The sequence below is a fragment of the Choloepus didactylus genome, chromosome 7, assembly GCF_015220235.1.
Source record: "Choloepus didactylus isolate mChoDid1 chromosome 7, mChoDid1.pri, whole genome shotgun sequence".
NCBI lineage: Eukaryota > Metazoa > Chordata > Mammalia > Pilosa > Megalonychidae > Choloepus > Choloepus didactylus.
In genome coordinates, this window is record NC_051313.1 from 63,264,781 (window position 1) to 63,287,440 (window position 22,660).

The 22,660-nt window shown below is 38.5% G+C and overlaps 1 protein-coding gene across 1 annotated transcript; it reads right to left on the bottom strand.

Moving 5' to 3' along the window:
• Positions 1-1,706: 1,706 nt before the first annotated feature.
• On the bottom strand, positions 1,707-18,118 carry PM20D2 (peptidase M20 domain containing 2). The gene is made up of 7 exons (XM_037843317.1): positions 17,585-18,118; positions 15,218-15,366; positions 9,392-9,534; positions 7,910-8,064; positions 6,644-6,779; positions 3,024-3,131; positions 1,707-2,792 (listed from the first exon to the last, which is right to left on the bottom strand). Exons 1-7 carry the CDS (start codon positions 18,050-18,052, stop codon positions 2,638-2,640), a joined length of 1,314 nt encoding a protein of 437 aa, XP_037699245.1. The 5' UTR covers positions 18,053-18,118; the 3' UTR covers positions 1,707-2,637.
• Positions 18,119-22,660: the final 4,542 nt, after the last annotated feature.

Genomic DNA, 22,660 nt, shown 5'->3' on the forward strand with positions numbered 1-22,660 from the left:
CTATCTAATTCTTAGTCTGAAGTCTGTGATGATGTCCTCACCTGAATATAAAATACATAGCAACCACAACTATTTGAGACTGTAAATATTCAGACAAAGTAGTGCAGGGGGAACAAGTTCTAAAAGCTAAAGAGTTAGAAGACTGGTTTGCACAGGGTAAGTCTTAAAGCAACAGGGTAGCTGTATCCTAGAGTGAAGTAAATGCCAAAAGAAAACAGTAAACTAAGCACCAGAACCCCAAGGAGAACATATTCCTCATGCACTATAATTACCAACCTGTCAGGGCCCATTGCCATCTAAGTCTCTTTCTCAATGTTTCTAATTCAGAGGCTTGAGGTTTTTTCCTAGAAGATCTGATTATATGATGTAAATCAAAAGAGAAACAGGTTTTACTTTTCTCTTTCATGCAACAGGGGATACCAAACTCTTTCCGTAAAGAGCCAGAAAGTAAATGTTTTAATGTTTTTGGTTTTGTGGGTCATACTTGGTCTGTTACATTCTTTTTTAAATAATCCTTTAAAAATGTAAAAACCACTCTTCGCTTGCTGGCCATACAAAAATAGGCTGTGGGCCAAATGAGGCATATTTTGCAGATCCCTAATACAGAAGGAGAAGCAATTCTCAACTATGAACCCTCCCTAAAACAACTCCTCTCTTTGTTGCAACTTTAATTTCACAGATAGACAGGAATTAGAAGTTCAAAAGACTGTAAGGACCAGTGATCTAATCTAATTTTTTCATTTTCTGAACGGGGAGGTGGAGGTCCTAAGGGCCCAAGTTACTTGCTTACAGTAGAGAAGCCAAACGCTCCCATTCCTCGCCCTCTTCTTCCATTTTTGGAATGTCTACATTTAAAACAAAGCCTACTGCAGCTTTAATATATTCAAAGCTTAAAATATTTGTTTTACCAGATACAAGATAAACTGTCATGTTCAGGAATATTATACCAAAATAATGAAAAACTTAAAATAATTTTTAATTAATATTGGGCTAGCATCGGGCTTAAGGAAGCTTAAAATTCTGTTCCCAAAAGTCAGTAAACTACAATATTGTCAAATCACCAGGCTGGCTTCTGAGTAGAAGCCTGAATAGGGCTGCCAGGTAGAGGGGACCAGTTACATGACATTAAAGATTCAAGACATGACATTAAAGATTCAGTTACATGATGTACCAGTTTGAATGTATTATGTCCCCCAGAAAAAGCCATATTCTTTGATGCAATCTTGTAGGGCAGACGTTTAGTGCTGATTAGATTGGAATCCTTTGAGTGTTTCCTTGGAGATGTGACCCACCAACTGTAGATGATAACTCTGATGAGATAATTTCCATGGAGGCGTGGCCCCACCCATTCCCCGTGGGCCTTGACTACTGGAGCACTATATAAGCTCAGACAGAAGGAGCAAGCTTGCTACAGCCAAGAGGGACACTTTGAAGAATGCACAGGAGCTGAGAGAGGAGCTGCAGATGAGAGACAGTTCAAAGACAGCTGCTGAAAGCAGACTCTTGCTCTGGAGAAGCTAAGAGAGGACAAATGCCCCAAGAGCAACTAAGAGTGACATTTTTGAGGAACTGCAGCCCAGAGAGGAACATCCTGGGAGAAAGCCATTTTGAAATCAGAATTTTGGAGCAGACGCCAGCCATGTGCCTTCCCAGCTAACAGAGGTTTTCCAGACACCATTGGCCATCCTCCAGTGAAGGTACCTGATTGTTGATGCCTTACCTTGGACACTTTATGGCCTTAACTGTGTAACCAAATAAACCCCCTTTTATAAAAGCCAGTCCACCTCTGGTGTTTTGCTTTCCGGCAGCATTAGCAAACTAGAACACATGACATTGCAGACTGGTGCACACTGACTGTGCAACAAGACTCAAGCCAGGTACAGTCATTGTGTCTCTGTCATCAAGTCTTCCTAGGACACACTGGGCTACCAGGCAAATATCTTAAAGGAAGAGCCCAATTCTACCTGTCTATAATTTTTTCTATTGCTGTAGTATTGAATTAGGAATAGCACTTTAATGTCACTTCTCAGAGCTAATTATAAAAAGATAAAACATTCCCATTTCCCGTCAAATGGTAGAACCAAGGCTTATTCTATGTACTTGAGTTTCTAGATACTTCATGCAAGCATTTCTGATTTACAAAGCCTACGTTTATTATAAATGAAACCAAACAAATAAAGTCAGATATTCAAAATGAACTTTCCCTGAATTTACAAATTGAATTTTAAAATTACTTTACAGAACAGTTTTACCACCCTATGCCAAAGGACTCTTTCATGTGTGTCAATTCTGGATATAGAGTTTTAAATGTCTGAAGACCTTTTTAAATGCACCTATATAGCATATGAATTTATAAAATACTATCACTGATAAACCATGTTATCACCGAGAGTGTTTAAGAAGTGCCATTACACATGAGTTCTTGAATGTTCACAATTCCATCAAGCATAGATTTGTGAAAATTTTCATTTTGGATACGAAGTAATGTGCTTTCTTCACATCATGTCCTCGCTTTTCATGCAGAAGGGACTTGATTCCTCTAAGATTAAAAAACAAGCATGTCCTCCATTAAAAATATCAAAGACAAAAAGTCATCAACTCTTCTTAATGATTCATAAGCGGCTCCTAATCTTCCTTTTATTTTACTGTATTTAAGAACTCTTCTTCTTGAAGTTTTAATCTGAAGTCCTCTCTGATTCTTTCTAGCAACTCTGGCTTAAAAATAACATCCAATGCTGTCATTGCCAGAGCTTTGGCTGTACGCAAAGTGTAGAACTGAGCTTTTTGTGATCCTAAAAGGCAGAGAAAATAAATGAAAATACCTCCACATTTATTACAAATTAATTCATTAATTTCCCAGGTTAGCTCTCAGTATCTAAATTGCCTCTCCAACTGCCCACCACAATATTCTCTAGGTAATGTCAAGCAGTGAAATAATATTGGCTAAACTAAACAGAAAGGTAACTGTTATTAGAGAAAGAAAGTGAGCACAGGCCAAAACAGTCACTTCTAATAGCACTTACCTGCAGCTTCAGTATATTGTTCAGTGTGATTCAGGGCGTCAGAGCCGATGTAAAAGTATGGATGAATTCCAGGGACCACAAAAGAAACATTTCCAAAATCAGTAGATCCTTGGAACACATAAAGCAAGAAAAGTATATCTCATTATATATCTTTTTAATTATAAAGTTATAACCAGAATTCTGTATTTGTTTACAGTTCTATACCCTCTTAGAAGAGAACTAGAGAAAACTTCTTGGAAAGTTGTCCATATGCTCACTGCTTTCACTGCCTCACCTTCCACGGGGTCTTCAAGCCACTCCAGTACGCTCCCACTTCCATCAGTCACACAGCACTCTCACGGTCACTAAAGACCCGCCACTGCCAAATCTCAGGGCTACATTTCAGTCTTCATCTTACTTGTCCTCTCAGCAGCACTCTACACTGTCAACTTCTCCCTTTCTTCCTTCCCAACACAGGACTTGCCTCGTTTGCCTTCTGCCTCTGATGGCCCCTTCTTCTGTCTCTGTTGGAGTATTAGTTATTCAAGACTCAATTACAGGTCCTTTCTTCTGCTCACTGCATATTCATATTTTGTCCATATCTACTGCTTCAAATTACCACCAACTCAAATTCATCCTCAATCTCTTTTAAGCTCCACACTCATACATCCAACTGTCAGCTTGACAACTCTTGGCTGTCTTCAAGATATAACAAACTTAATAAATCCAAAGTCAAATTTATAATCTTCCTGTTCTTCCACCCCCACCCTACCTCTGTCCCCCTTCTCTAAGCTCAACCACTGTCCTATCAACACCTCCTAAATATCTCAGAATCATATCCTGTTCTTATCATCATCACCAACACCAACCCCCAATCATCTCTTGTCTGAACTAATGTAATAATCTCCTAATTGGTCTAGCAGATTTATTGTTCACCAGGATGTTTTCAACCTTTCCATGGTCTACAAGCCTTACATTCACCTTTCCAACCTGATCTCACACCACACCCTCCCACTTATCCTCTAAAGCCAAACACTCTGGACACCACCATGCTCTCTCCTGCACAGTCCTTTCAACATGCTGTCACCTCTCCCCTCTTCACCTACCTAACTCCCTTCGGATATCACCTTAAGCATCACCTCCTCTGGGAAGCCTTACTTTACTTCCCTGTAAGGTTAAATTCCTCTAGCTTTGGCTCTCACAGAATTGTATTACTCTCCTTCATAGCAGTTTTTTCAGATTTAGTTTCCCATTTACTGCATTATTTGGTTAATGGCTGTTTCTTCAACTAGATTATTAAGTTCTTCAAGCCCAGAAATGGTATTTTAAATCACTATGCATCTGGCCTCTCATATGACTGACAAATGTTTGCTGAATAAATCAGAGTAAAAACAAAGCATTATGTTCACTCAGTAGATATTTATTGAATGCTTTCTGTGTGTCAAACACTTTACCAGGCAAAGTTAAACTATGCAAGAATGAGCAGTAAGTGAAATAATATATAAAAAACAGCAGTTAACATATAGCTGGAATTATCATGTTCCAAACACAATGCTAAAGTGCTTCATATGTATTATCATTTACATTTTGAACAATTCCCATTTTACACATGAAGAAACCAAGGCTTAGAGATAACTTGCACATGGTTAAGTCAAACTGAGGACAGGCTTTGAACCTAGGAAACATGGCCTTCATGAAAAGGTACTGCCTTAGAAAATATTCATTAAGCACTTAACTGTGTCAAAAATGGCTCCAGGCACTGAGGGTATAGTGGTGATGGTACAACAATAAACAAAACAGACGAAAGTCCAAAAACCAGCCACATATTTTAACTTCTTACTTGTAGATATAGACCCTAGAGCCTGCAACCCATACCCAAATTACAGCATCTTCACTGTTTTGTCCATATATATAAGCCAAACCCTGGATAGATCTAACCATGCACCTTCCCTCCTCCAGCCTGCTATGGCAAAAGTACATGACCATGGAGACTGTCATGACAAGTTCATGGTCTTTAGCCTCAGCTGAGCTCTAAATGCTGTTCAGGGAAGAAACAAAACAAAACAAAACAAAACAGAAACAAAAAAAAACCTGGGCAATTCCTCTCAATGGCTATTCTTTCAATCTTCCACCCCACCACCTCAATGCTCACCCATGTGCTACCAACTACTCCCTTGGGAAGATGCCTCTGACAACTTGCCCTCTTTCCTGAACACTTCACTTGCATTATACCTTCTATCCTTATCTCCTGCCCTCCATCTCAGCAGGTATGTGTCCATCCTCCTAACCATGGATAAACCTGCTATGTTCTAGATCCTGTCCCTTCCGGCATCAAGAACTGTGTTTGATCAGTCATTTCCCTCTCTATCTTCAACTTCTCCCTCCCTAAACCTCTTTACTTTCATTCTATAACCCCACTCAAATGTCTTCCATTAAAAAAAAAAAACAAAAAACCTTTTCTGTACCTCTCTCAAGCTGGTATCCACTCTTTCTATTTTCCTTTAAAGCTAACTTTTTGAAAAACAATAGTCTTCCTTTGCTATCTCTACTACTGCACAAGGGAATGCAGTGGGTAGAGAAATGAAATCAGGGATCTAGTCCCACCAGCCTTCAACTATTTTCCTCAAGACAAAATATGAATTTCTAAATGCTAGGCCAATGGACACTAGACCATACTTATCTTATTCAGTCTCTATAGTACCTGATATGATTTACTTCTCTTTCTCCTTTAGAAATTCTCTACTCCCTTGACGTCCATGACTCCACTCCCTCCTGATTGTCTGCCTTTCTTTCTGGCCCTCTCTATCTCCTTTCCTATATCCTTTTCCTTTATCTATCTCTTAAATGCTAGTGATCCTCCCAGGGTTTCATATTTGGGCCTCTTTTCCCTTTATTACTTGGGCAACACCATCAACACCCATGGCTTCAATGATCTTCCATAAACTGATGACTGCTAAACTTCCAATCTAGATATCTTTTTGGGGTTCCAGAGTCAATAGGCTACTAGATAGCTCCATTTCAAAATCTTATAGTCACCTCAAATTTAATGTTAGATAATTTATACCAACCCTCCATATCCCCCTGTCTTGAACTCCCTATCTTAATGAATGACACCGCCACCTCATTGTAACCACCAAGTTGTCTTGAGTCTACCTCATCAGCATCTAGTATTATATTTTAGGAGGTACATGTCTAATTTACAAATTTATTAGTAATATGTTTTAAAGGGAAATAATCTAAAATAACCCCAAAGTACACTTATGACTATTTAAATTCTAATTGTTTTTTACTCCTCAGAAACTCAAACTGCACCAGATAACTAAGTATTTACTAATATTGTTTACTGTGATGATTGAGAATTAATTAAAATTCCACTTCCATTTTTGGTAGCTTATTTAAAAATTAGAAGTAAGAAAATTTAAACAATAGGAATATTTAGAATATGGAGCAAAAAGTAGGTTGGCCATTTCTAAAAACAAATCTGCTCATTTGACATTCTACTCTCACTGAAGAACCATTCTTTCTTTCCTTTAACCATTAAATTTGTAAAAAAAGCACTGTAAAAGCATTAGCAATTACCCCCCTCCACCTCCCTAGCCATTAAGCAAACAGCTGAATATATAATGAAACAACTTAACTACCTGATGGGCTATTCAACATTGCATCTTCTGAAATGAAGTCGATTCCCAGCTTTTTTCCATTTTCCATATAAGCTTTCCATAGGCTTTTATTGGGAAGAACATTGTAGTAATCATGTTTTCCACCTTTAATTTCTACCTAATAAAAAATTGTAAAATATTTTAAATAATTCAAACTCACTATCTACTTTTCAAAGCTGTGATGTTTCTTTAACAAAAAGAAGTTTAAGAGGGAATACCTTCCCTTCTGGACATAAACTTTCTCAAATCTCTTACCTTGGAAAAATATGTATTTTCTATAACAAGAGTTCCTAAAATCCTATGATCTTAATGTTATATAGATACCAAAAGAACAAAATTTCACCAAACTATATCAGCCAGTAATTCTCAGCTTTAGTCACCTAAATAGGGTGTGGGGTGGAGCCCAGGAATCTCCACATTAACTAGCAACGCCAAGTAATTATGATGTAAGCGGTCAAAAAAAGCACACTTTGAGGAACACTACTCTAGGCCTAGCCTCCAAAAGAAATTCATAAAAACTGACACTGACACCATTGCCTGGTCTGAAAGGTATAAAAGTACCCTGAGAGAAAGAAGTTTCACTACCATACTTATCTGTAATTTGACCAAAAATAGTTTTTGCTGATTTTGCCATAAAGTTCCCTTTACAGGAACTCTACAGAGCAATTCTAAAAGCATAACTGCCAACATAGAAGAGTATATAACCTACAAAAAGTCAGGAATTCTAGTTTAGCAGTCTCAGTTATTCTAATTATTATATAAGTAAGACTATCTTACTTTGTAATAAATTAAACAGATTAAAGAATGAAATAAGTAATAGATTAAAAAGACCTGAAAAGATGCATATAAAAGAGACATACTTTATAAATATAAAGAGACATACTGCTTTATAAATCTAATTTATTGTTAGACATTTTTAGGGGTAAATGGATTAGTAATTTTTTTTAATTACATTTTTACTCTTGTTGTCTTTTCCATCTTAAATGATGGTCAGTGAAAAATACCTATTGCAGACCTTGAGTGAAATATGTAAGAATTAAAGATTTTCACATTAGTCAATCAGCCAACTGATTTTGCATACACAAGACATTGCTAAGTGAAAATGAGGCAAATTAGATTTTAATCTAACTTTATATAAACAACCCCAGCCCATATATATATATATATATATATATATATATATATATATATATATATATATATATACCTCTGATTATTATTTAGATTAACTCTTAAAAAAGTTCTTACTGTACACCCAGTAGCCAAAGCTGCCGCTCTGAAGCAATCTTCTGCCTTTTTGGTCAAAACTGGAAGTTCTTTCATTGAGGGCGCACGGATGTAATAGATTAATTCAGAATAAGAGGGAATGATATTGGGTTTTACACCACCATTTTTTATTATACCTATAAAAAGAATCAAATTACTGGAATTAAGCATGGCGGCCATTTTCTTACGCTAAAATACACCCATAAAATTTTTAGTCAATATATTCATAAAGAAAAACAGCAATTTTAACCAATTAGCTTCACAGAAATACCAATCAAAAATTCTGATATGTTGTACAGCATAAGTTTTGACATAGAGGGTGATATTTTCTGGCTAATAAGAAAAAATAAAACAATTCCCTACATCAACTTTATACTAAGGAATTTATATAATGTTAAGAAATCATGATTCAAGATTATGAAGAAACTGTTAGAAATGTATGTAACTACAAAAAATGAATTTAATGAACCTTAAGATTCCTGGAAAAGACTTTTATTTCTATTGACTATTACAAACGTGCATTTTGATAAACATCAGATGTTAAAAAAGAAATGGAAAAAAATGCAATGGTATGAGCTCCTATAATTACCTTCACACCTCACAAGTCCCATGAATATTTTAAACACCATTCAGCACTGGGAAAATGATTCTCATGCCAAAAAGAAACCAACGCTGGTCAAAGATCACTAACGACTATCAATGTCAAAACAAATTCATTTATTTGGAAACTACAGAAAATGAAGATTTACCCACTCAATGTAAAACTAAAATAGATATGCAAAATCTAACTTTATATGATCTACTTGCTTAAAATATTTATTTCTACATATTCTTGTTTGTTCCTTTTAAAGATACTAAGACAGGGAACTGGTAAAAGTACAATTACAAACTGACTTGTCTATAGCAAAATCAGATAAAAAAAAGATAATAAAGTTTTATAATTTCTCAAATCATAAGGGAGTAAATCATAAAAAATAAATTTGTACCTTTAAGTCAATACTTTATAACTGTATTTATAGGAGACAAACATAATTTTAAAATATGTCACTTAGGAGCCACAACATTTGAACAAATAAAACTAGTAATTACTATACGTTTTTTAATTTATAAAATGACAAAATTTTGCTATCATTAAGATAGTTAATGAAAATGTTCAAACTGATTGTGGCGATGAATGCACAACTATATAATGTTACTGTGAACAACTGTACACTGTGGGTGACTACGGTTTGTGAATATATCTCAATAAAATTGAATGAAAAAAAAAAAAAGATAGTAGTGAGGATAACTGGAAGGTTGAGTCCCAGCTTTCAAACACCACAGAAAGAATGAACTATGTACATATAAGGTCATAGGAAGTACATGAAGTGTTTCCAAATGTCTTTAGAAGCTCAATTTAAGTAATTAAATTGCACTCACATAAATTAAGCACCATGTATTACACAAAGCCTTTGACATTCATACCATGAACTCTCCAAGTTGGTTTCATTTGTTGTCTTAACACAGACAGATTGTTGTAGGCGAGAACAGCAGCATCTAACGCATTTACTCCTTCCCAGGGATAAGCAGCAGCATGAGATGCTTTTCCATAGTATTTCACAGTCACACTAGGAAGTAAAACATCATTTGAAATTGCTATTTCCAATATCACTGAAGTAATAAAATCCAAGTAGTTAGAATTACCAAACTATTATTCAAAATTAATTGGCACCATTGGAATTTTGCTTTGCAAATCATTTGTAGCAATAACAATACAATTTACATACATTAGTTACAGTTCATTGTTATGGAGTACAGTGCCTGGCACAAGGAAGACGCGGGGGGAGGGAGGAAGGAGAGAACCTTGTTCAATAGATTTTCTGTACAGATTAAGTTTGTGCACAATTCAATCCAAACAAACATGCAATACTGAATTAGGACTGGAATTACAAAGATGACTCCTGTCTCCTTCTACATTGCATTGTGATAGTTCTATATCAAAGGTGTGCAAAAACTCAAATAATTCTGTGTTAAGGCGGGGAAGGTCAGGGAAAGGCAAAAGGGAGGTGAAATTTAAAATGTGTTAAACAGCCTTTGAAAATCAGATTATACTCATAATGTTATCCTTAGGTACCCTAGCATTAAATCTGTTATTCCTGACCAATATTTATTAATATTTCAAAACACTTATGTCACCAATACCTTAAAATTTTATAAATTATTTTTATTCCACTTCCAAATAGTTCTGATCCCAATCTAACTACTCAGATACAATAAAAAAAAAAATAAGGTTTGAAGAAAGGACTGCATATTAAATAAATTGGTATTTAAAGCACCAGGACTGACTTGTTCAGATAACATTTCTTAATTCTACCTGAATAGCAGTACCCATATTTAGATTATTAAAAAATCAATTTAAATTTCACTCCCTCCCCCACTGCAGGCGCTTTGAACAACCAGCAAGAACTAACAGAAATATCTTTCTCAAAGCTTCAGAAAACAGGTTAAAGGACTGCAGTAACAGGGTGAGTGCCAAATCAAGAAAAAGGTTACTTAAAAGCAGTAGACTCTCTTGCCACCCTGGCCTCCCAGTGCAGATTCCTGACCCCGTTCTGGAGGGAGGAGAGTAACCCTCACAAACATACAGAGAATATGTATATCTGAACCAGTCTATCTAGTGGTGGCCTGATGGACTTGCCATCCAGGAGCTCATGGAACTCTTCTACAGAATGCTATGGGAGAGCAGACAAGTCATGCTGCCTGGGGCAAGGGATTGCTGGCTGTAGGACATACACTGCAATGTCTGGGACCATAAGGAAACTGTTCTCTAGGATGAGGGGACATTCAGGACCCTGTAAATAGAGGAACCCCTAGGGCCACAGGCATGCCCAACACAAGCCTCATATGCAGAACGGATCCAGAGGTCCCTACACTTTGGCCTGAAGTTATTCTCTATACTCATTGTATGGATAAACCCTGAAAGAAAACACTGGCACAGGTCATTCTGCAAAGACTGGGAAAAGTTGTTTCTTTTTTTCCTTTTCCTTTTCCTTTTTTTTTTTTGCTTAATTCCTGGCAATCAAGGAAAGCTCTGTATAACACTAGCTAGATACAAACTTAAGGAACAGATGACACAGAGTCTAAATTCCAGTGATTACATTAAAATATCAAAGTGTCCAAGTTTCAGTAAAAGGTAACAAAACATACAAAGAAACAGGAAGTGATATCCCAGGAAAAGGAGAAGATTAAACCATTAGAAACCATCATAAGTACCCCCACACCCCACGTGGGACATGACTCAATATTAACTCTCCCTGACAAGAAGGGACAGTACTCCCAGGGATGAGCCTGGCCCTGGCATCATGGGATTGAGAATGCGTTCTTGACCAAAAGGGGGAAAAGAAATGAAACAAAATAGTTTCAGTGGCTGAGAGATTTCAAATAAAGTCGAGAGGTCATTCTGGAGGTTATTCTAAAGCATTATGTAGATATTCCTTTTTAAGTTTCTAGTGTATTAGAATAGCTAGAAAGAAATACCTGAAACTGTTGAACTGTAATGCAGTAGCCTTGATTCTCGATGATGATTGTGTAACTATATAGCTTATACAGTATGACCTTGTGACTGTGAAAACCTTGTGGCTCACACTCTCCTTATCCAGTGTATGGACAGGTGAGTAATAAAATAATGACAAAAATATATATAAATAATAGGGGCAATAAAGGGTATGGGATGGTTTGTGTGTTCTTTTTTATTTATTTATTTATTTTTAAAGAATTTTATAACTTTTTCTTTATTTTGGAGTAATGAAAATGCTCGAAAATTGAACTATATGATGATACTATGTGCCACTGATTGTATACTTTGAATGGATTATATGGCATGTGAGTATATCTCAATAAAATTCCATTAAAAAAAAAGAAAGAAAAGAAACCATCAGCAAGGAGGAGGACCAGAACTGGGATATATAAGACAAAGACTTTTAAAAATAACAATCCTATATATGTTTAAAGGAAAACATGCACAAACAACTAAAGGAAATCAGGAAAATGACAGGTGAACACAAAGAGAATATCAATAGAGAGATGGAAATTATGAAAAGAAATCAAACAGAGCTGAAGACTACAGTAACAGAAATTAAAAATTCCCTAGAGGAATTCAACAGCAGATTGGAGCTGAAAGAAGAATCAGTGAACTTGAAGATAAGACAATAGAAATCATCTAGTCTGAGGAGCAGAAGGAAGAGTGAAAGAAGTGAATAGAGTCTGAGGAACCTGTGGGACACCATCAAGCATACCAATAAATGTACTGTGGAGTCCCAGAAGTAGAAAAGAGAAAGGGGCAGAAAGAATATTTAAAGAAACAATAGCTGAAAAATTCCCAAACTGAATGAAATACATGAATATACACATCCAAGATGCTCAATGAAATCCAGACAGGATAAACCCAAATAGACCCATGCTGTGGCATATTACAATCAAACTGTTGAATGCCAAAGATAAAAAAAAATTCTGAAAACCACAAGAGAGAAGGAACATGTCCCATACAAGGGAGACTCAATAAGATTAACTGCCAATTTCTCACTGGAAAGCCTGGGGGCAAGAAGGCAGTGGATTACAGTCCAGAGATTCTGCGTATTTTCCTCTGTCTACTCTAATATACCAGAAAGTAAAAAAGGAATAGCTACATAATGATTCAGTAATAAAAATCATCCTTTAAATCCTAACTTCTAGGTTGCAAAACCATTTCAATGATGCATATTCCTAAGTACCAAAAATAGTGAGCTCTTCAACATAGAAAAAGAAATAAAAGGTTTCAGTACCAGGCAGATCAACAAAGTATAGATCGATAAGTTCCACTAAAACTCAGAGCTACCCAGGTTCTCTATGCTCTCTCAGGAAAATAATTTATCCTCTTTGCAAATATCTTACATTAACATAAATAAAATTTAACCGAGAAGTTAGGATTTAAGCGATGAGTATTATTACTGAAGCATTGTATCGATATTCCTTTTTACTTTCTATTATATTACAATAGACAGAGGGAAATACCCGAGATCTCTGAACTGTAATCCAGCTGCTGTGATCTCTGATCATGACTATAGAGCCTTTATCTTGTGCCTTTATTACTATAAAAACCTGGTACTCCCTCTATCCATTTTTACTTTAGAAACTTGCAGTTACGAGGGCAATCCCCTAATGCTAATGGAGAATACTGAATCAGCTCAGAACTATTGACTTGGTTCTAGCACAGTTCTACTCCTTTACACTTGTAAATTGTTTCTGCCTTTACTTGATATCATCTCTCCTCCTTTCTGCTTATACTTGCTATTGAAATGGTAATGACTAGTTTCTGGGGAAGATGGCAGAGAAGGTGAGGTGAAACAGGCTTCTCCTCCATCAAAGTAACTAGAGAGGGGCCAGAGAACACCCAGGACCACGGTTGCGGGGTCTGACCAGAAATAGAGGGTCCCCCACAGTACGTGGAGGGAATGCCAACAAAAATGTGAGAGAGTTGGAGGTTCCAGGGATGGGGTGAGTTTGTTCCCACCAGACACCTCATGACTGGCAGCAGCAAGACCGCTGCCAGGCAAAGGAGCAACCAGCGGCTCTCCACTCCTGTGCACCTACCTTGTCAGTTCTGGGGGGTGATCCTCCACAATCAGATGGCAGGGAGCTCCCATGAGGGAACCTGGCAGCCAGCATTTACTCTCCCCCAACAGAAGTGGGGGGAAGGGGTTCACGGGCAAGAAGCAGGGAAGAAAGAGGTGCCAAACCAACGTTCACGAGCCCCTCCCACACCCCAAAGACTCGCGGTGCAAGGCAGGTAGGGAGCGAGCAGGCAGGGCCCAAGTTCCATCTGCAGGGTGCCCTTGAGCAGACCCCTGCCTACCTGCTCAGGGCCAGCATAGCACCCCCAGGACAGGCAGTCCCCAGTGCATGCAGAGAACTGGTGCACTGATTGCCTTCCCATAGGTTTGGACTCTGCCCACCACATAGAAGTTCAGTGACTTGAGAGCACCACCTGCTGGTAGTTTAGGGAAACTGCACTCCAGCAAGCAGTGTCTCAAGAGTGCCACCTGCTGGTAGGCTTGGGAAACTGCACTCCAGCAAGCTATAGCTTTACCAAATTATATATAATGCTCAAATAATCCTGCATGTCCCAAAATAACCTTATCAAGACAAGCAAATGCCCCCAAGCCAAAAGAAAATTACAAAGCACTTGAAGAATCTAGACAAGTGAAACGAACAAAAAAGCCAGAAGAAACACAAACTTTGGAGCAATTAATTAAAGTAGTACAAACAAATCTCCAAAACAATTTCAACAAGATGGCTAAAGACATAAAGGAAATCAAGAAGCCTCTACAAGAGGATAAAGAATGTGAAAGAGTAAATTTTAAAACAGCAGACCTTACGGAAATAAAAGACACCATGGATCAAATTAAAAATATACTAGAGACACACAATAGTAGATTTGAAGAGGCAGAAGAAAGGATAAGTGAGCTTGAGGACAAAGTAATTGAATGCGAGCACACAAAAGAACAAATGGGGAAAAAAAATTGAAAAATCTGAAATGGATCTCAGAGAAATGACAGATAACACAAAGCGAACAAATATAAGAATCACTGGTGTCCCAGAAGAAGAGAAGGGTAAAGGGCTAGGAAGAGTGTTTCAAGACATAGTTGGAGATAACTTCCCAAACCTTCTGAACAACATAAATATGCAAATAAAAGATGCCCAACAAAACCCAAATAGAATAAATACAAATAAACCTACTCCAAGACATATACTGATTAGATTGTCAAATGCTGAAAAAGAGAAACTTCTGAAAGCAGCAAGAGAAAAGTGAGGAAGTTTGTTTTCTTCCTAAGTCTAACAGAACTGTCTCTTGCCTAACTATTCAGCTGCAACTCCATTACCAAAGGATATATCTTTTCCATTACCCATTATCCATTATCCATTACCAAAGGATATATCTATTTCCATTATCCATTACCAAAGGATATATCTTTTCCAGAAACCAGATTATTTTCAGACAATTCATAATAGAACATAAGTGGCAACATATTCCATTTGGTATTCCTATGCTTTTTTAGGCACGACTTTAATACTCCCATTACAAATGCCTTAATAAATCTCAATTAAAAGAGACTTGACAAATGGCATTCAATGGAAAAACAAGTCAGAATATCATCCGGTAGCTATGAATTTACTTTTAAAATGTATAAATATGGAGTTTTAGTCTCCAGTTAAAATAAAATATTCTAAGGTCTGTTTTCCACAAAGAAGTTCACCTTCAATTTGATTACTTACTCATGTTCAGCAACATCAGGTAGATAAGCAGCATTTTCTTGGGATGGATGGGCCATAAAAACAACATCAAGATTTTTAAAAGCTCCTGCTTCAATTAAATCAATTTTCCCACCACCATCTTCTTCTGCAGGTGTTCCCAAGACAATTACCTAAAAGGAAATACCCATGTAAGAGCAAAACAACAAAGGGAAACCTAGTAGGAAAATATCAAACAGGTTCTCTTGCATATGTATGTATAATCTACATTAATTCCTTAAACTATGGAGAGAGGTTTTGTTTTCTGACACCTAAATAATGCAGTGGGCATAAATATATGGTGCTAAAATAATTACAAAGTATAACTGTTATACCAGTAACACTGTTATTTCACTTTGGTGCAACATATATACTAGAGACACTGCAGACAATTTTTCCTAATTTTATAACTCAATTTTAGGTAACTAAAGGCAAAGATGAAAAAAGTTAAAGACTACATACTTAATTCCTCAAAATTCTTTAGGATTTATTTCTTAAAGGATCTTCTAGACTAGGCTTTTCGATGCATGTATTTAATTATTAAGTGCTCTACTGGTAAGGAACTCAACATTTACTTATTAGTTATCCTCACAACAACCCTGTGAGGTAGGTAAAGCGATCTGAATCATCATTTCAGGGGAGGACGGTTTTGAGGCACAGACGTGAAGTGTCTCCCCCCAGGTCAAAGAGCAAGTCTTCAGCCAGAGCTGGGATTAGAACACAGATATCTTGACCTCAGGCCTGAACTCTGTTTCCTTTACTGAGCTACCACATTAAAAGATCTTAATGTATTAATCCTTTATGGAGAGCATTAAACAAATCTTAATACCACATTTAGAAACGGCCGGCTATTATACAAACTTACTAATTCGATTCCACCAGTTCAACCAGGCAGATTTATTGGTCACCAAACACCTAATTAAACAAAAGAGAACTTTACAGAATAAACATTTTACTTTGATATTTAAGCTTAATTTCTTCAAACAATTTTAAAAAGCAAAGAAAAATTATTTATATACAGCTAATTTACTTTCAAGATCACATATAAGAACACAAGGAGAAAAGCGAGAAAAAGTCTGGGTTTGCAAAGGGAATCAACATAATTCCATTATCAGATAAGACAGATAATCTTGCTAAAACCGAAAATTACCATTTGAAATTAGAAATTTGTACATTTCCCAAAGTCTGTCTGTCTTTAGAAATTATAAAGAACCCAAACTCAGCTGCTCTTTACTCTCAACCTTTGACTTGTTAATTTTCATGAGTTTCTTGCTGGCTTAGAATCTTTTATTAACCTGGCCAAAGCTAAATCTCTCGTGTTCCATGCAATGGCAAAGGAGCCACCCAACAACACCCAGCACCCAACACCCCCCAACAAAACAAAAACCTAACCAGATGCAAAAACAAGCCCCCAAAGGCAAACCAAACGAGAGAGAGAGAGAGAGAGAGAGAGAGAGAGAGAGAGAGAGAGAGAGAGAAGGCAGCTGAAGAGAAAAAGCCACAAAAGATGGAACTGTTAGGATAAAAGAGAAAAGGTTACTGACATTAAAAAAAAAATGGTCTAAAGAATATTAAAATAAAGCATTAGTCTTCCCCTTAACTTGAAGGTGATGAATGAATGAAGAATATACCACAGAATGAAGAATATATCATCTGGAAAAAGAGTAACACAAGATTAAACTTGCCCCATGACAAACATAAGCGACATTTTCCCCTTTGAAGAGTCGAGATGTTTTTTAATCATCAAGTAAAAATTAAGATTTAAGGATCAACTCATTTATGTAATAAATACTCACTTCCCCATTATTTGTACAGTCTAGAGGTTTGATGGTTCTAACAACTGAAAATTTCCTACCCAAATACCAGTTTTTCGAATCACAACAGCTCCTATGTCTACCACAAACAAAGGATTTTTGGAACATAATAAAGAGGGAGCGTCGGTTTCCCTGCAAAAATTATTTCCTCCAGAAACTGCACAAACTTGTCAGCAAATTGTGGTTGCTTCTCAATTGCCAAAAATAACCCATAACCAAAGCCAGGCTTTAGTTCTAAGTTATTTTCTAAGGGAGTGTCCACTAAATTGTTTACAACTACAGAAAAGGAAACAAAACAACCACAAAACCCTGACAAATGTCGCTAGGTCGGCAACATGTAAACTACGGCTTTTATTCGGGGTTCTGCCTTTGGGCAACCGCGAGGCCAGGACGCTACGGTCTCCGACACCTGCCCCGCGACAGGAGGACACGGATGCGCAGAAGCTGCACCCGGGTCCTGCCCTTCTCGGGTCAGGGCGGGGGACTCGGCGGGCGAGGAGGGACCCCGGGTCGGTCACGCGTCCCAACCCCACCTCACCTTCACCGGCGGAGGCGGCCCGAGGAGGCTCTCGAGGGCCCCCTTTACGCCCAGCGCGGCCGCCGCGCCGACCTCGGCAATCAGGTTGTGGCCGCAGGCGTGCCCGATGCCGGGCAGCGCGTCGTACTCGCAGAGGAAGCCCAAGTGCAGCGGCCGCGGCCCGGCGCTCGGCGCTTCCGGGCCGCCCGCCGGCTCCCACTCGGCCCGGAAGGCCGTAGGCAGCTCGTAGTGAGGCTGCACCTTCCAGGCGGCGGCTGGCGGCTCATGCTCGAAAAAGCGCGTCAGTATGCTGTGGGCATGGCGCTCCTCGTAGGCCAGCTCGGGCTCGCTCCAGATCGCGCTGCTCAGGGCCCCCAGCCGCTCGGCTGCCTCATCGATGCGCTCTGCAGCGCGCAGCTTCAGCACCTCCAGCTCGGAGACGCCAGCGCCGGCACCCCCGGCCTGGGACCACTCCTCCCCGCGTCTCATGGTGCCCACAGCCAGCCACCGCTCAGCGTTCTGCTCGCTGCGGCCCAGAATGCCTGCGCACGCGCCCGGCAATCCCGGGAACCTCGGCGTGGCGCGCCAGCCACCGCTCCAGCTCCCGGGAGCCCCGCCCCCAAGTCCCAGCGCCTGGTCTGCAGCGGCCCCTGGGAAACGCGGTCCGCGCGGTGTTCATCCAGGCAGGTGCTCCGCCGCGGGGCGGGGAAGGGCGCTTTGAAGAACACTGGGCTCTGTGTCCGCTGGGTTCCATGTCCTTGGCTGTCCTGGCAATTGAATTATGCTCTAAAACCATACTTTTCCGTTATTGCTTATTCCCCGCAGTAACAGAACGAAAATGGTTTTATTTGGTTAATAGCCATCGGAGGCAGACCAGGTAGAACATAGCCCCCCTGAAAAATGCCACTCTCCTTTCTAGTAATAGTAATAAAAATGTGTACAAAGTTTTTAATTCCTAAAAGAAGGTGTCAATATAAATACCGCGCAACGAACCTTAGTCTGTAGACTCTATACGCTTAAGTTTTGGGTACTCTGTCCCCGCTTTCTCCTTGAGGATGCTCTATTACCTAAAAGCTGCAGCTACTCTTCAGAAGTTATATATATATTATATATATATATATATACACACATATATATATGTATGTATGAGCTGCAACTATTCAGAATCAAATCTTACTAATTTCAGAACAGCACATGGAATATAGTAAGCACTTGGTATGTATTAGTTATTATTATAATAATTGAACTAAGGATTTAGAATGAGTTTAAAAGAAAAAAAACCCCAAACCAAAGAGGTAATAAAAAGATTTATGGTGATAAATATTCATACTGCTTTGTTGACTTGAACTGTTTTTTGACTAGTAAAAGCCATGAATGGGACTGTATGACTAGTTTTGTTTATGACTTCAATCCATGCTGGACTCAAGGAAAATGATATGTGCAGCTTGTACTCACAGTATGAAGTGGGTTTTGAATTACCAGTGAAGAAATTCAAGATACCATACACTTGTTCTCCAGAATGAAGCACAAAGTCTGAAAAACTGTTGATGATATGCTTATTAATAGCACTGTAGAAGTTTATGTTTATATTAAAATTCTTCATCAGATCTTCATATTCTACAATCTCTTTCCTTAATTTATCACAACTGAGTTAAATGGGACATAATATATTCATATAATAAACCATATGTATTTTTGAGAATGTCTAAAAGAAGCTAACATACATGAAGAGTATCTATTACTGTATTTACTACTACATGTGCTAACAGTACTAACATAAAGGTCACATTCCTAATCTGAAAACACTGTCATTCTATTTTAATGTCTTTACTGAAATTCAACCCTAAGGACAAAAAATGCAGTATTAAGTTCTTGGACCCTCTTAACAATACTTAATAAATCTTACTCTGGTACTTTAACAAAAATCTCCCCTATATCTGTGAGAGTCAATATTATGGTGCCCAGAGTTAGCTGGCTAAAACAAAGACTCTGTGTAAATAAAAACATTTGTAGAGCAATTACTATGTGCCAGGCACTGTTCCAAGTGCTTTGCATGTATTGGCTCATTTAAGGCTCACCTATGAGATTGTCACCGTGATTATTTATCCTCACTTTACAGGTGGGGTATCCAAGATAACATAGCTAGTAAATAGTGAACCCAATAAAGAACAGAAACCCAGAGTCTGGCTCCATTGGCCATGCTATGCTCTTTTGCTTATGTAAACAGACATCCAAATTCATAAATGTACCCATGGCCCATGGATTCACATCAGAACCCACAACAATCGCTTATTTTCAATAAATTTTACTGCAACAACTCTGCCTGATGACATCAGTAGAACCCATATTTGTTTGTTCAAATTAAGGGAGCAATAAACAGCAACATGAAGGGGGTCGTTGGGAACTGAATCATGTTCCCCACAAAAGGCATTTCAGGTCCTAACCCACTGTCATGTGGATGTGAACCCATTTGTAAACAGGACTTTTGAAGATATTGTTAAGGTGTGTCCAAACCAAATGAGGGTGGGCCTTAATTCAATATTGTAGAAGTCCTTATAAGCAAAGGAAATTGGATACAGAAAGACAAGCTATGGGGAACAGCCAGAAGCTGGAAGTCAACAGAAACCAGAAAAAAAGAAGACATCGCCTTGTGCATTGCTATATGACAGAAGAGCAAAGGACCAAGGATTGCTGGCAGACAGCCCCAGAATACCACAGTCTTCTGGGAGAAAGCATCACCTTGCTGATGCCTCGATTTTGGACTTGAAGCCTCAAAACTGTGAACTAGTAAATTCCCATTGTTTAAGCCAACCCATTTTAGGCTATTTGTTTTAGCAGCTAGGAAACTAAGACAGGTGTATGTGAACATTCTATATAGAAATAGCTATTTATACTGCTTTTTGGGAATTAGCAAAGCTGTCATTTGGGGGTGGAGGAAAGGTGGATTCATTCAAGCTCTGTTCCTTCCTGCGCTATGCTCTTACCCAGGCTTTGTCCTCTCCTCCATTCAAGGTTCTCTTCAGAATGTGTGCATGTGTGTGTTGATTGGTATCCCTTTGTAGGCAACCTATACTTCTTGCACCCTTGAAATAATCTATTTAATGAATTGTGGGTATTTGTTGAATGTATATCTTCCCCTCCAGTCTTTAAGCTATTTTGTTTTTCCACTTTATTCCCTAGCAGCTAACACCATACGGACAGATTGTTTTCTCTCTGTTAATAAATAGTCATTGGCTGATTATTCTTCCTGATGCTAGTAAGTTGGTTGAGTAATGGCAGCAATTGACAACTAAACTGTACTAACTGCCTATGGACATTGTGTGTATCAATATTATACTTCTTCCTAGACTTGTCAGTCCTTTACCTTTAGGAGCTGGCGGTGGGGTGGGTGTGGTGGTGCAGAAAGAATGGTTTCTGGAAGATTGGAATAGGACTTGTGCCCTTCTTGAATCTGGTCAGCTCAGTAATTCTTACTACTGTTTTCACTTCTACCCATAATATTCATACCCTACAACATAGACTTGCAAAGCATGACCTAAAAAAAAATATTTTGACAATGCGCAAAAAGGAATGGAATACAAAATAAATGAAAATATTTACAAATTACATATGAATTTTGCCTACTATGTTTTCATTTTAACAATATTTGGAACCTGAACAATTTTCTCCAGAACCACTGCATGATTTGGGGCTGCCATGACCAGCATGCAGAGAAAGCAATATACAGTGTCAGTCTAAGAAGACGGTCATTCATAACATCCTTCTGGACCCCAAAACACTTATAATTTATCACCAAAAATCTCTGTAGGTAAAATAAACATGAAACTCACACTAGATAGCACATTAAGAAATCAATCTAGGCTAAGGTATGGGCATAGCTGGCTGTCATATGGCAAAAAACTAAGAGAGTAGGTCAGCAGAAAGGTGGATTTTGATGGGAGTGAAGGGATATAGAGGAATTGTACACATTGCTAAGGAATTAAAACTTCATCCAAGCAACGGGTAACTATTGGATACTGTTAAGCAGGGGAGAGGTGAGATCAGATTTTCGTTCTAGAAGAACAATTTATGGCTATGTGGAGGATGAATTGGAAACAGAGAGACTTGGGTCTGCGACAAGCTGAAAGGGCTGAGACAAGCTAAAAGCAAAGTCCAAGGATTCCAGAAACATTCTGCAAGTCCAAAGGACCAGACTTGATGTCTGATTGAATTTATGTGTTTGGGGGTGGACAGTGAGGTGAAAAAAAAGGAGGAAAGGGAGAGAAAAGATGACTCAGATTTCTAGCACAAAGGACTGGGTGGTAACATCATTACGAGTTGATGAATGTGCATTAGATGGGTTGAGAGGAGGTAGATACAGGCATCCAGAAGACAGCTGAGCCGCTAAGGAAAATGGAGGAACTAAGGAAAGTGCGTCTATGCGTATCTACTACACTTTCTGGTTATACTTAGGATAATTAAATCATTGAGAACATGAGTGACTAGGGCGGAGAAATTTTAAGCTGAGGGAGAAACCCTGGGAATCATAAACAAAGGGAGTGAGCCAAAATGTCTGGCAGACCGTGGCTGTTTTTGAGGCTCTGTGTAGATTTCTTCAAATGGCCCCCCAGGTGGGGCAGCTATTTTAGAGCCTGAACATCTTGGTTACTTGAGGCTCCCTTTGGCTGCTCTCCCTGGCAGTGAGATTAGGTGCTCTGCTCTCCATGGCTGTTCCTGGAAATAAGGACAGCAGGTTCTCTCAGAGGAGTGACTTCTCCTCCCGGAGTCCCTGGGGCCTTTACTCAGCAACAGAGTAAAGAATTCCTCTTGTGGTAGATGAGAAAATGTCTCTCCCAAGGTTATAATTCAGGCAAATGGACGGGGAACTTTTATTGCCTCTCCACCCCATTGATACAACATAGAGTTTGGACCCGTGGCAGGGATTCAAGAGACTCCTGTGTTGATCTCTCAACCAATGTGTCCACCTTGACCATGGGTATACCATAGGTACTAATTACCTTTACTGAGGATTTTTTCCTCAAACTTCCTAATCATTTTGGTGCTACTTATTTTAAAGTCATTAGCAGAAATACATGGTATAAGTGGTTTCTATGAAAA

Excerpts from the sequence above, each read along its gene's own strand:
- PM20D2 (XM_037843317.1), bottom strand. The coding sequence starts at position 18,052 with ATGAGACGCGGGGAGGAGTGGTCCCAGGCCGGGGGTGCCGGCGCTGGC. Across the intron at positions 9,535-15,217 it reads CCTGATGTTGCTGAACATGA|TGTGACTGTGAAATACTATG; the intron begins GTAAGTAATCAA and ends TTTACTTCCTAG. Across the intron at positions 8,065-9,391 it reads ACCAACTTGGAGAGTTCATG|GTATAATAAAAAATGGTGGT; the intron begins GTATGAATGTCA and ends TTCTTTTTATAG.